Genomic DNA, 12,685 nt, shown 5'->3' on the forward strand with positions numbered 1-12,685 from the left:
GGATCTTCCCGATGAATAATATATAAAACACCCACATAGCTTCTCTCCACAATAAACAAATTTCACGTTTTTGCTCCATATTTTCTAAGATAATAACTATAGCTCAGGTGGAGGCCCTTTTGTACTCTATCCAAGGGTCTTCATCTTCACGCTTGTGGGGTGGCCCACCCAGTATCACTGTTTTTCCCTTGGGGCTAGCAGAGCTGTGTGGAGGAGAGGCTCTGCGCTGCCCCCGATGGACATGTTGTAAGTGTTAGCCGCTCAGTCGTGTCCAGCTCTGTGACCGCCAGGCTCCTCTCTCCATGGAATTCTCCAGGCAAGAACACTGGAGTGGGTTGCCATTTCCTTCTCCAGGGGGTCGTCCGGAACCAGGGATCGAACCCAGGTTTTCTGCATTGCAGGCAGACTCTTTACCATCTGAGCCACCAGGGAAATCCAATGCAAGAAATTTACTCTTGGGACTTCCCTGGTAGACCAGTGGTCAAGTCTCCCAGTTTCTACTGCAGGGGGCATGGAGTTAGATCCCTGGTGGGGGAACTAAGATCCTACATGCCAAGCTGTGTGGCCCCTCACAAAAAAAAGAAAGAAAGAAAGAAAAAAGAAATATACTCTTGTTCTAAGTATATATTATAAGCTGCTTGAGATATTGGGTGTTTGTTACAGTGACATGGACCTAACCTATCCCCTCTCCTGACTGATAAATGGAGTTTGGTGCTTATCCTTCTGCTCCTTGTTGTTATATTTAGATCATAAGTATCCATAAACCATATATTACTTTATTTAGTTTAAAAAAAATACACACAAAAAAATACATGCATGGCATCTTGCCATATTGATTTTCCGTAACTTGCTTCCTTCACCAAATATTTTCACCCAGTGGTTTTGAGGTCTAATCGATGCTAGTTTCTCTCTCTCCAGTTCGTTGCTGCAAGTTTTGTAGAGTGTGCTATTGCCCAATAACAGCAGGTATTTATCCTTCCCCCCTCCTAATGGACACTTAGAACAGGGCCAGTTTCTCCTAATTTCAAACAATGCTTCAGTGAACATCCTTGGACATATCTCCAGGCGCACACACGAGAGTGGTTCTAGGGCATATTCCAAGAAATGGGATGGCTAAGTGGGAGCGTGTGCTCATTTTCAGCTTTTCAGTTCAGTTCAGTTCAGTTGCTCAGTCATGTCCAACTCTTTGTGACCCCATGGACTGCAGCACACCAGGCTTTCCTGTCCATCAAATTGCTCTCCAAAGAGATTGCATCCATAGCATCTCTTAATACTCTCATTTTTCTTTTCCCATCCACTGGCTCCACATGTTACGACTGCCCCACATTTTTCTCCTAAAACCACCCCTTGGAATCTCAACCATTCCCCCTAAAACTCTTTCCTCCAGTTGCTATCCCCACTCCATCTCCTACGAAAGCTCAGGAACTGGTCTGGCAAGGCCAGAGTGAGGGCAAGGAAGGAGCTGAGTCCTTCCTTGGACTCAAAGACCTCTGCAACACGGGAGTGGGGGAGGACGGGAGAAACTCTGGGTCCAGGATATGATAATCATTTGTATGGAGACAACGCTGGATGACATATGCAACTGCAGACAATGCCGGATGACGTACGCCACTGTCAAGTGTAACCAGGCCATTGTAGTATCTACTTCTTCCCAGTGGGTCAGGGAAGGCCCTCAGACAATTTTCCAAAAATAGCTTTAGGACAAAAAGCAGTCAAACGTGTAAAATTCCATCCTGTGGCTGGGCAATGGGCCCTCAAGGGCCCTCCACCCAGCTTCAGGAGGAGGCTGAGGGCTATGACAGCCTTCTCAGGTATGTGACCAACAGGTAGTTAGGACATCCTGCTAACTATACCTTTCAACTGTACCGAACTAAAATGTTTTTGCTAATTCGAAAAGAAAAAAAAAAAAAAACAGTCAGCTTAAAAAATTCATTTTTTAAATCTTAAGAGTCAACAATTCCATTATCGTTTCCTTTTTCAGAACATTCATATTGGCTCAGGTTTAGAAACTTCCACTTTGGGAAAGATTTGTAAAAATCACCTACAGCCCCATCTCTCTTCCACAACTGCTTCCATCATTTTGATATGCTTTCTTCCACGTTTTCCCCCCCTCATCCATTTCTTTTTCTTCCCATTTAGAAAACTTATCAATAGTTAGATTTGATGGACATGGACTGAGCGCCTACTGGTATTCTGTGCCAGGCATGAGCAGAGGAGAATGAACCTAACTTGGGTCCAGCCCTCTCAAGCCCACAGTCTGGTCGGGAAGCCAGGGTGGAGGCTTGGCTTGGTATTTTAATGGAGGCCCAGAGGCGTGCAGGGCCCTGGGAGCTGGGCTCACACCGCAGGGGGAAGCCTGGAGTGCTTGACGGCCCTAAGATCCAAGTGATGAGGCATCAAGGCATTCCTACCAAACATGAAGCTGTCAAGTCTTCTGTTGCCAATTATCACCAGTGACGGTGCTGCGAAACCTTATTCTCTAAAAGCAGAGACGGTCAGAAACTTTAAGAACAGAGCATCCCTCTCTGGTCTGGAGGGCTGAAGCTGGATTTTTCAGAAAAAAGCAGCCGGGATTACCAACCCCAGTACAGAGCTTCAGATAAGGGGTTTCTGGACGCAATAGTCTATATCGATCTCAACTTTGTGCAGTCCAAGGAAACAAGACCAGGGATTTGCTTCTCAGCCCAAGTCAAATGTTAACCCTTCTCCACACAATGAGGTTTGCTCTGAGTCTGTCAATGGGGCTTCACTTCATTTTCACTGAAATTCCACTCTTCTCCCTAATCCTATGATAACCAGTTTCTTCCTTTGTTTGGCTCCTCTGGGTATTGTCTCCTTAGCTGCATCAGGTTAATAAACCAACCTAATTTTGCTAAATGTTCCCACTGGTCTTTATCAGATTAGCTTGATCGTAAAATCTAAGCCTTCTCTGTACAGTCACTTACCCACTGATTCATTCAGTCAATGTTTACCCAGCCTATGTTCAGAGGTACGTGCTGGAGGCATGGTGAGAGGACAGTCAAGGTCCTTGGCCTTGCGGACCCTGCTTCTACTGGAAGAGATAGAAAAGTGAACAGGTAATAAAAACAGGGGAACAGGGCTTCCCTGGTGGTCCAGTGGTTAAGAATCTGCCTGCCAATGCAGGGGACATAGGTTTGATCCCTGGTCTGGGAAGATTCCATATGCATTGGGGCAACTAAGCCAGAGTTCCAGAACGACTGAGCCTGTACTCTAGAGCATGAACTCCACAAGAGGAGCACTACAAAAAACAAACAAACAAACAAGAGGAGCTCTGCAGTGAGAAGCCTGCTCACTGCAACTGAAGAGAAGCCGGAGAACAGCAATGAAGACCTAGCACAGCTATAAATCAATAAAAAAACAACATAACCAAAACAACAACAACAATAAAAATGGAGTATCAGGCTATAAAGGAACTGGATGGGTGCCTTTGGAAGGGCAGGGAATTCCTGGCAGTCCAGTGGTTAGGGCTCCACCCTTCCACTGCATGGGGCATGGGTTTGACCTCTGGTTGGGGAACTTAGACCCCACACATTGAGGAAAAAAAAAAAATAAGAGGAAGAAGAAGGGCAGGGCAGTGAAGGCTCCTTTAGAGAGGCTACGTTTGAGCTAGAATGTGGGTGAGCAGATCTCCAAAAAAAGCACTACAAGCAGAGATCAGCAAAAGAGGTGAAGATGAGCTTGTGTGACGATGAGATTGTCAGGGGCACAGAATAACAAGAAGGTCAGTGTGTCCCATCTTTTTATCCTTTTATACAGTTCATGGGGTTCTCACGGCAAGTACACTGGAGTGATTTGCCATTCCCTCCTCCAGTGGATCACATTTTGTCAGAACTCTCCACTATGACCCGTCCATCTTCAATGGCCCTGCATGGCATGGCTCATAGCTTCACTGAGTTATGCAAGCCCCTTCACCACGACAAGGCAATGATCCATGAAAGGGTAACAGAAGCAGAAGAGATCAAGAAGAGAGAGCAAGAATACACAGAAGAACTGTACAAAAAAGATCTTAATGACTCAGATAACCATGAGGCTGTGGTCACTCATGCAGAGACAGACATTCTGGAGTATGAAGTCAAGTGAGAGCCTCAGGAAGCACTGCTGACAATAAAACTAGTGGAGGTGATGAAATTCCAGCAGAGCTATGTAAAATTCTAAAAGATGATGCATTCAAGTGCTGCACTCAATATGTCAGCAAATTTAGAAAACCCAGCAGTGGCCACAAGGCTGGAAAAGGTCAATCCTCATCCCAGCTCCCAAGAAGGGGAGTACTAAGGACTGTTTAAACCACCAGACAATTGCACTCATCTCCCATGCTAGTAAGGTTATGCTCTAAATCCTTCAAGCTAGGCTTCAGCATTATGTAAACCGAGAACGTCCAGATGTTCAATCTGGGTTTAGAAAAGGCAGAACCAGAGATCGAATTGCCAACATCCACTGGATCATAAAGCAAGAGAATTCCAGAAAAACACCTACCTCTGTTTCATTAACTAGGCTAATGCCTTTGACTGTGTGGATCATAACAAATTGTGAAAAATTCTTAAAGAGATGGGAATACCAGACCATTTTACCTGTCTCCTGAGAAACCTGTATGCAGGTCAAGAAGGAATAGCTAGAACCTTGTATTGAACAACTGACTGGTTCAAGATTGAGAAAGGAATACAAGGCTGTTTATTGCACCCTGCTTTGTTTAACTTATACACAGACCATATCATACAAAATGCCCGGGCTGTATGAGTTAACAAGCTGAAATCAAGATTGCTGGGAGAAATATCAACAACCTCAGATATGCAGATGATACCATTCTAATGGCAGAAAGCAAAGAGGAACTAAAGAACCTCTTGATGAGGGTGAATGAGAAGAGTGAAAAAAGCTGGTTTAAAACTCAATATTAAAAAAACTAAGATCATGGCAACTGGTCCCATCACTTCATGACAAATAGAAGGGGAAAAGGAGGAAGCAGTGACAAAGTTCCTCTTCTTGGGCTCTAAAATTACTGCAGATGGTGACTGCAGCCATGAAGTTAGAAGATGACTGCTTCTTGGCAGGAAAGCTATGACAGACCTAGACAGTGTGTTAAAAAGCAAAGACATCATTTTGCCAACAAAGGTCCATATAGTCAAGGCCATGGTCTTTCCAGTAGTCATGTATGGATGTGAGAGCTGGACCATAAAGAAGGCAGAGTGCCAAAAAATTGATGTTTTTGAATTGCAGTGCTGGAGAAGACTCTTGAGAATCCCTTGGACAGCAAGGAGATCAAACCAGTCAATCTTAAAGGAAATCAATCCTGAATACTCACTGGAAAGACTGATGCTGAAGTTGAAGCTCGAATAGTTTGGCCACCTGATGTGAACAGCAGACTCATTTGAAATGATCCTGCTGCTGGGAATGATTGAAGGCAGAAGGGAGAAGAGGGCAATAGAGGATGAGATGGTTGGCTGGCATCACCGATTTAATGGACATGAACTTGGGCAGACTCCAGGAGATGGTGAGGAACAGGGAAGCCTGGCATGTTGCCGTCCATGGGTCACGAAGAGTTGGACACGACTTGGCGACTGAACATTAGTGTGTCAGCTGATGGAGTGAACAGGAGGGTCGGGAGAGATGAGGGAATAGGGCAAAATACAGAGTTTAAACTTTTCTCTCAATGACATAGTAATCGTATGCAGAACCACAATGTACATACTTTCCTTATAAACCTGTAGAATTGGAGCTGCTCTGGGACCCAAAGGGCTGTTCCCCTTCCCCCATCCCTCTCACCTGAGCAGTTTTTTGAAACATTCCCAAAGAACCTAAGAATTGAAGGGGGGAATGACAATCGGAAGTTCCTAAACTAGTTCAACCCCCTCATTTTACAGATGGGAAAACCAAGTCAAGGAGGAGGTAAATGTGGAAGCTGCACTGTAGGAGTGAGTGGGGGAAGGACCCACCGTCACTAGGGGAGATAGGGGTAGGGCCAAGGCAAGGAGCCCTGGTTCTCCAACCACCTACTTGAGTAACTAGCCATCTAGGAGTTTACAGAAGACAAGTCATATCTTCCCTTCCCCAGGGACACTGGGTCTGGGGTGATAACCCAGCAGGAGGCACTGAGATGCCCCTCTTAGTTTCCTAGCCCATCCCATTTAGATAGGAGAATGCAAAGGCCAAGTTCTTTCCCTTAAGGATTAAGAGCGAACTGGGAAGGCTGCCTTGGTTAGCATCTCCGCACTTCCTCTTACAAGCTGTGCTATTTAACCCGTGTGCCCAGACTTAAACCGGCATAGTAAAAATTCGAAATTTCAATTCTTAAGGCATCACGGACTCAAGGGACATGAGTTTGAGTAAACTCCAGGAGTTGGTGATGGACAGGGAGGCCTGGCGTGCTGCTGTCTGTGGGGTCGCAAAGCGTCAGACACGACTGAGTGACTTAACTGGACCACTGCAATTGGGAAGGTCTTAAGGAAGAGACACACAGGACTAAGATTTAGCCTCCTACGCACAAGGGGTCTCCCCCAGGAGGGACTGCCAAAGCCCCACGGGCACATGCCCCACTATCTGGGTGGGTCTACGTGGGTACACGAAGACACTTAATAGACTGTGCCCTCTGTCCATCTGAAGTGACTCCACGGGAAGCCATACCGATCAGTCTCCCAACAGCAGCCAGCCAGCCCTCTAATTTGGTTTCTTTGCTCTGGGTGGTGCAAAGGATCAAGGGTGTAACCTCAGGGCGGGGCGCTGACTCAGCTGCGGGCAGGCTCCAGGAGTGTCTCAATTCCTGCTGCATCCTCTTTCCATTCTGTTGGGCAAATAACTGCGGGTGAGAAAGGCAAAGGTCTTCCCTGCACTGGAAGAGCTCCTAGGCCGGACGCACCTCTTCGCTCAGTCGGGAGCACTGAGGACCGAGGGAGGCCAAGAGACTAGCAGGGGTTAAGACCATGGAGCTAAAGGGAACCGCCAAGGCCTAGAGAGACCCCGCCTCCCCCTGCCTTGGAACCCGGTTTCCCCTTCCGCTTCCAGATTTCGGGCGGGGCGTGACTTCCGGTTCCGGCGGTGGGCTACAAAGCTCGGCGCCGAGCAGCTGGTTTCTCTTTCCCGGAGCTGGTGGCGGGGCTTGGCGTCTCGCTCCTCTCCTTCCCCCCGTTCACCCGGCCTTCCGAGGGGCACCTGCGCAGGTGAACGCCCCTTCCCGCCCCCTGCACCTCCCTCCTCCGCCGCGCACCGCAGGGTGGGAGCGGGCGGCCGGGGCGGCGGCCCTGGGAGTGGGGAGGCCTTTGCCTGTGGGGTGTGCCGACTGGTCGGCCTGGCGTGGCCTTGGGGCCCCGCTAAATGTCCCAAACAGGAGGACGTCCAGTTCTGGATTCCCCAGATGCGCCTTTTCCGGCCGGATCTCGACCGTCTGAACCGCACCCAGGTGGTGGGAGGAGTCGGACCCAGGTCCCTGCCGAGACGCCGGGGATTTTTCTGCTGGGCTGGGTGGTCCCGCCACTTCCTAGCCTTGTGACCTTGGGCAAGTCCCCTTTCCCCGAACCTCAGTTTATCTGTGAAATGGAAATGACAGTAACGGCCCTACTGGGTTCTCGGGCAGCACTCGATGACGGAAAGCTACTGAGGACCGTGTGGCCCGTAAAATTCAACAAATGGAGCGGTGGAAGCTGCTTGTTAAAATGGAGAAAACTGGGGCGGTAGAGAGTCTTATCGAGAGTTTAACCTGAGTGGCTAAGAGAATCACGTAGAGAATGTGAAACGCACAGTATCAGATAGGAGATGAGGGTTACCTAAGCTAGAGTTATTGACTGGTGAGGATAAGCATTCTGTATGGCAGTTGGCCTTCTCAAACTGATTGGGTTTGGAAGCTGGGTAAATCGTGGAGCTAATCACCATGTTCCAAAGCCAGCTTTGAAAACTGGCTTGTTGACAGTTGAGACTGTTCCTAGAAGTCGGGTTTGGGAACAAGAAAAATTAGTAAAAGGGTGTTTTTCTAAGGGGGTTAGGGGTTTTCTGTCAGAACAGTTTTGAACTGGAGGGGAAAACCTGAAATGTTTTCTCCCTCTTGAGTTGTCATGAAAGTAGCATGCTGCTGCTGCTAAGTCACTTCAGTCGTGTCCGACTGTGCGACCCCATAGACGGCAGCCCACCAGGCTCCTCCGTCTCTGGAATTCTCCAGGCAAGAATACTGTAGTGGGTTGCCATTTCCTTCTGAATGCATGAAAGTGAAGTCGCGCAGTCGTGTCCTACTCTTAGCGACACCATGGACTGCAGCCTACCAGGCTCTTCTGTCCATGGGATTTTCCAGGCAAGAGTATTGGAGTGAAAGTAGCATAGATGTAGTTAAAAAGAAGACAGTCTAGAAAGGTATAAGAAAAATGTTTCCCACTTTTACTGTTTTCCTCAGAGGTAAAAAGAATTTCTTTGATAACCTTCCCGGTACTGTTTATATATACATCAGGTCCTATATGCTTATGTGTATGTGTTTTTAATTTCCCCAGATGAGATTATAATATACATATTGATCTGCACCTGGGGGAGGAGTGCTATATTATGGAAAACTTTTACATATCGGCTCTCATAGGCCTCTTTCATTTCTTCCAGAGCTGCATAGTATTCTGCTGAGTGGCTGACAGTGCTTTAATCATTTCCCTGTTGATAAGGGCTTCCCTGTGGCTCAGTGGTAAAGAATCTGTCTGCAATGCAGGGAACACAAGAGACACAGATTGATTCTCTGGGTGGGGAAAATCCCATGGAGAAAGAAATGGCAACCCACTCCAGTATCTTGCCTGGGAAATCTCATGGACAGAGTAGCCTGGTGGGCTACAATCCATGGGGTCTTGAAAGAGGCGGACACAACTTAATGACTAAACAACATCTTAACCACATTCCTGTTGCTGGCTTTGCTTTTGTACAGTTTCGTCCAACCTTTCCTTGACTCTTTCCCTTTTATTCAAGGCACCCCTTAGTTTGGGGGATATTCTGCTTTTTTCTTTCTCATCCCCGTGGTATAGTTAACTTATTTTGGGGAATGAGCACACCCTGTTGATTGAACAGAAACCCAGATAAAGGAAGTGACATATTCCAAAAATACCTCCTACCAGGTCTAGAATCAGTTCAGAGCTCCTAGAGGGACTTCCCTGGTGGTGGACTCTACTTCCAGTGCAGGAGGCCTGGGTTCAATCCCTAGTCAGGGAACTGGGTTCTACTTGCCATAACTTAAGAGTTCCCATGCTGCAGCTAAAGATCCTACATGCCTCAAGTAAGACCTGGTGCAGCCAAATAAATAAAATAAATATTAAAAAAAGTTCTTAGAAAATGAATCAGTGAATGTTTAGAGACCAGGTGATTAGGAGCCACGAACCATTTAATTCAAGGCAGCTGGTCAGTGTTAGGATTGTCGGCTTCTATAAGTTGTTGCCCAGGGAACAGATTTGAGACTCTGGTGTAGGAAGGATTTTAAATCTCAACACTTATGTAGTGTTGATACAGTAAGAAAGGACTGATCCTTGGGGGAGGTGGTAATAATGAAAAAAAGGTGATCTTTGTAAAGTGACTTCATAAGGATTATAATCTTTGGACATCCCTGCTGTGACAACATAGTCATTTCTATACTGTCATCTTAAGTCTCTTTTTTTTCTTGTAAATTAACATAGAATGTGGTTTTCCTGTAAATAATTCCTCTTTGGACTGGGCCCTGACTTAAATGAAGCAAAACCTTTTCTTCCCCAGCCTTTCACAGGTGTTTGGTTTACCCATCAGAACCCCCATCTCCCTTCTTCCCACTACAGCTGGTTTGCTAATCCTGGAGCTCCCAAACATTTAACGAGTAAGAAATCCATGTTGCAAGGATTCTTACAAGTTCAATTCCTCATACTTTGAGGCAGCTTAGGATCTTTATCTTAACATAAAAGCTTTTTTCCTTTTTTTTGAATTGCCATAGACTCCACCCTGATGGTAGCTCCTAAAGTACTTTTTTTTCTTTTTAACACTTGCTATTCTTTCATCATCATAAAAGATGGGAGGAGACAAAAAAGACGACAGAGTGTATGAAAATGAACAGGCTTTTTTCCCTCTGTGTTAGCGTTTCTTCATAATTTGCTTTTAAGCATAGCAAATACTCCGTAAAAGTGGTTTGGAGGAAGCAAACCATGATTTTATTTTATTTTATTTATTTATTTTTTAACCTTTCATGAAATCTTTAACCATGATTTTAAACTCTGCCCGCTACAAGTCATGTGCATATGTGTTTGTATTGGGGGGATAATGGATGAAAGATTTCTCCAGCTAGCAAGGCCAGCATTCTTGACTCTTTCTGCTTTGAGAATCTACATCTTACATTTTGGTAAACTGTTGACACACTTTCTCAACTGTGTCCATTGATCCAACAAGAGAGAACAAAAGTGGAATTTCTTATAACTTTATTAATATTGAAAAGCTGTTGGAACCTAGGCCTCTCCTAGTTGATGGACCAGATCCTTGAGATCAGGGAGGTTTTAACATCCTTTAAGGTTTGTTTTTGTTGAGCCTGACTTTTCTCTTTGTGCCTAGGAGTCTGAAAAATCCTTTTGCAGAGGTCTAGGATGGAGACTGAAGGGTATCCAGAGATGCAAAGAGATGGAGAAGTCCAGAATGATGAAATAAGGTCACCACCAAATGAGATGGCTGAGGAGCCAGAAGGCATCCTGGTAGCGCCGCCCCAGGTCCAGGTCCCAGCAGAGAGCCCGGATGAAGACTCTGAAGACGACCTGGAGACCGTGCCCCTAAGGAGGCCTCTCAACCCTGCAGCCTCCAGGCAGAGGTTCCGGGAGTTCCGCTATGAAGATGCAGCTGGGCCCAGGGATGTCCTGAGACATCTCCAGGAGCTTGCCGGACAGTGGCTGCGACCTGATATTCACACGAAGGAGCAGATTGTGGAAATGCTGGTGCAGGAGCAATTCCAGGCCGTCCTCCCTGAGGAGCTCAGAGCTTGGGCACTGAGGTGTCAGCCTGGGGTCAGAATCACTGGCTAAAATCTCACTGCTTCTTTTTCAGCCTACATATGAGAAGTGACCAAAGGCTCTCTTTGTTGCAAATCCAACTACAGTCATGAGAAATCTGAACCTTGATTTTCTTTGAGCTTGCCTTTGCTAGCTGTAATAAGAATCAATGAAAACCTTTTTTTTTTTTTTTTTTTGCCTGAAGCAGCTCTCTTTCCTGGCAGTGTGAACTCCAAAATGAGTTTCCCTGCCCTATTGTAAGGACAATCAGTCTGCTGCTTGTTTTTGCTCTGCTGAATGCCTCCCCTTTTGCACTTTGTGACACGCTTTAATATATAGCTTTTATGTATCCAAAGAGATGATTGCTTCAACTTTAATATTCTTGATTCTTGCTGTGGTGGCTTGAATGGAAGCTTCTGTAACCCCACCAGTAACTCATTTGGGGTGTCCTTGAAGTATTAAAGTTTGATTCTTAATAAAAATGTCCTGTGGTGATTTACCAGTCTGGCTCTTAGTTGTCAGCATTTGAGAAAGGTGGGATAATTAATGAGCTGGAGATAAGAACTACGTGGCATTTGCTGAGCTGGCGAATAGAAACAGGCCTGGCTTTTGTTTTCAAAGTCAGCATCTAAATTGGGCAAAACCGAGAAGGGGGAAAGGGGTCAGAAGAGGTAAGTAACTCTCAGGCTGGGCTGTTTGATTTGCTCTTTGTCCATTTCCTTATCTTCTGCGGCTCATCTTCCTGCAAGAGAACTCGCCCTAAACCATCTGAAGTTCTGTTCTTCCTGGAGCAGCGGTCATCCTGGCTTTGTGTGTAGAGTCCTGTACTTTGCTCTGCAGCTGAAACAGCAGTAGCTGTGATTGTGACAGGCAGAGAGGAAACAGCAGCTCCTTCCCCAGCATGACCCAGTCTTGAGGAACCTTTCCCTTGGCAGCCTGGCTTTCGGGATAGGGGCTGCTTAGCTCCATGCTGGGACTCGAGTTTGATTCTGCTGATGTTTGCTGAGTACTTCCTGGGCCTCTGGGACTCTTCTCGATGCTAGAATCCCAAGTGGCGCAGCAGTCAAGAATCTGCCTGCCAGTGCAGGAGACGGGTTCAGTCCCTGGGTGGGGAAGATCCCCTGGAGAATCCCATGGGCTGAGGGGCCTGGCAGGCTACAGTCCATAGGGTTGCAAAGAGTCAGAAATGACTGAGCACACACAAATACAAAACCCAATTTCAGGGACTTGGCTGGGCACAGTGAATAGGAATCTGCCTGCCAGCGCAGGAGACGGGTTCGATCCCTTACATACCTAGGAGCAACTAAGCCCTTGTGCCCTAACTGCTGAGCCTGTGCTGCAACTACTGAAACCTATATGCTCTAGAGCCTGTGCTCCGCAACGCGAGAAGCCACTGCCCAGAAATCTGCACAGCAACGAAGAGGAGCCCTCACTTGCCGCGACTAGAGAAGGCCCTCACAAAGCAGTGAAGACTCAGTGCAGCCATAAATAAAAAATTTAAATGTAAAGCCCAACTTTAAGGAAATGTATAGCTTCTAAGGAGAGGAAGAAGCCATCAAAATGCATCGTTAGAAATGCTGGAGTAAAACTAGTCTTTTTTGGTATCTGATTTTGAGACAGCACTAAGAAAACACATTTTGTGGGTTTGGTTTGGTTTGGTTTTTTTAAGTTAAAGAGGAAATAGCCGAGTCAGGGAAGTGGCATTTTTATTGAACTTTAGAAGG

At 46.4% G+C, this 12,685-nt stretch overlaps 1 protein-coding gene across 2 annotated transcripts; it reads left to right on the forward strand.

Moving 5' to 3' along the window:
* The first annotated feature begins 6,796 nt into the window (after window positions 1-6,796).
* On the forward strand, window positions 6,797-11,460 carry LOC133060587 (SCAN domain-containing protein 1-like). Of its 2 annotated transcripts, none has more exons than XM_061148124.1 (2): window positions 6,797-6,814; window positions 10,534-11,460. In XM_061148124.1, exon 2 carries the CDS (start codon window positions 10,566-10,568, stop codon window positions 10,992-10,994), a length of 429 nt encoding a protein of 142 aa, XP_061004107.1. In that variant the 5' UTR covers window positions 6,797-6,814; window positions 10,534-10,565; the 3' UTR covers window positions 10,995-11,460. The 2 variants fall into 2 exon arrangements, with proteins under 2 accessions (XP_061004107.1, XP_061004106.1); XM_061148123.1 differs by lacking the exon at window positions 6,797-6,814 and adding an exon at window positions 6,846-7,169.
* Window positions 11,461-12,685: the final 1,225 nt, after the last annotated feature.

Source organism: Dama dama, chromosome 8 (genome assembly GCF_033118175.1).
Source record: "Dama dama isolate Ldn47 chromosome 8, ASM3311817v1, whole genome shotgun sequence".
Lineage (NCBI taxonomy): Eukaryota > Metazoa > Chordata > Mammalia > Artiodactyla > Cervidae > Dama > Dama dama.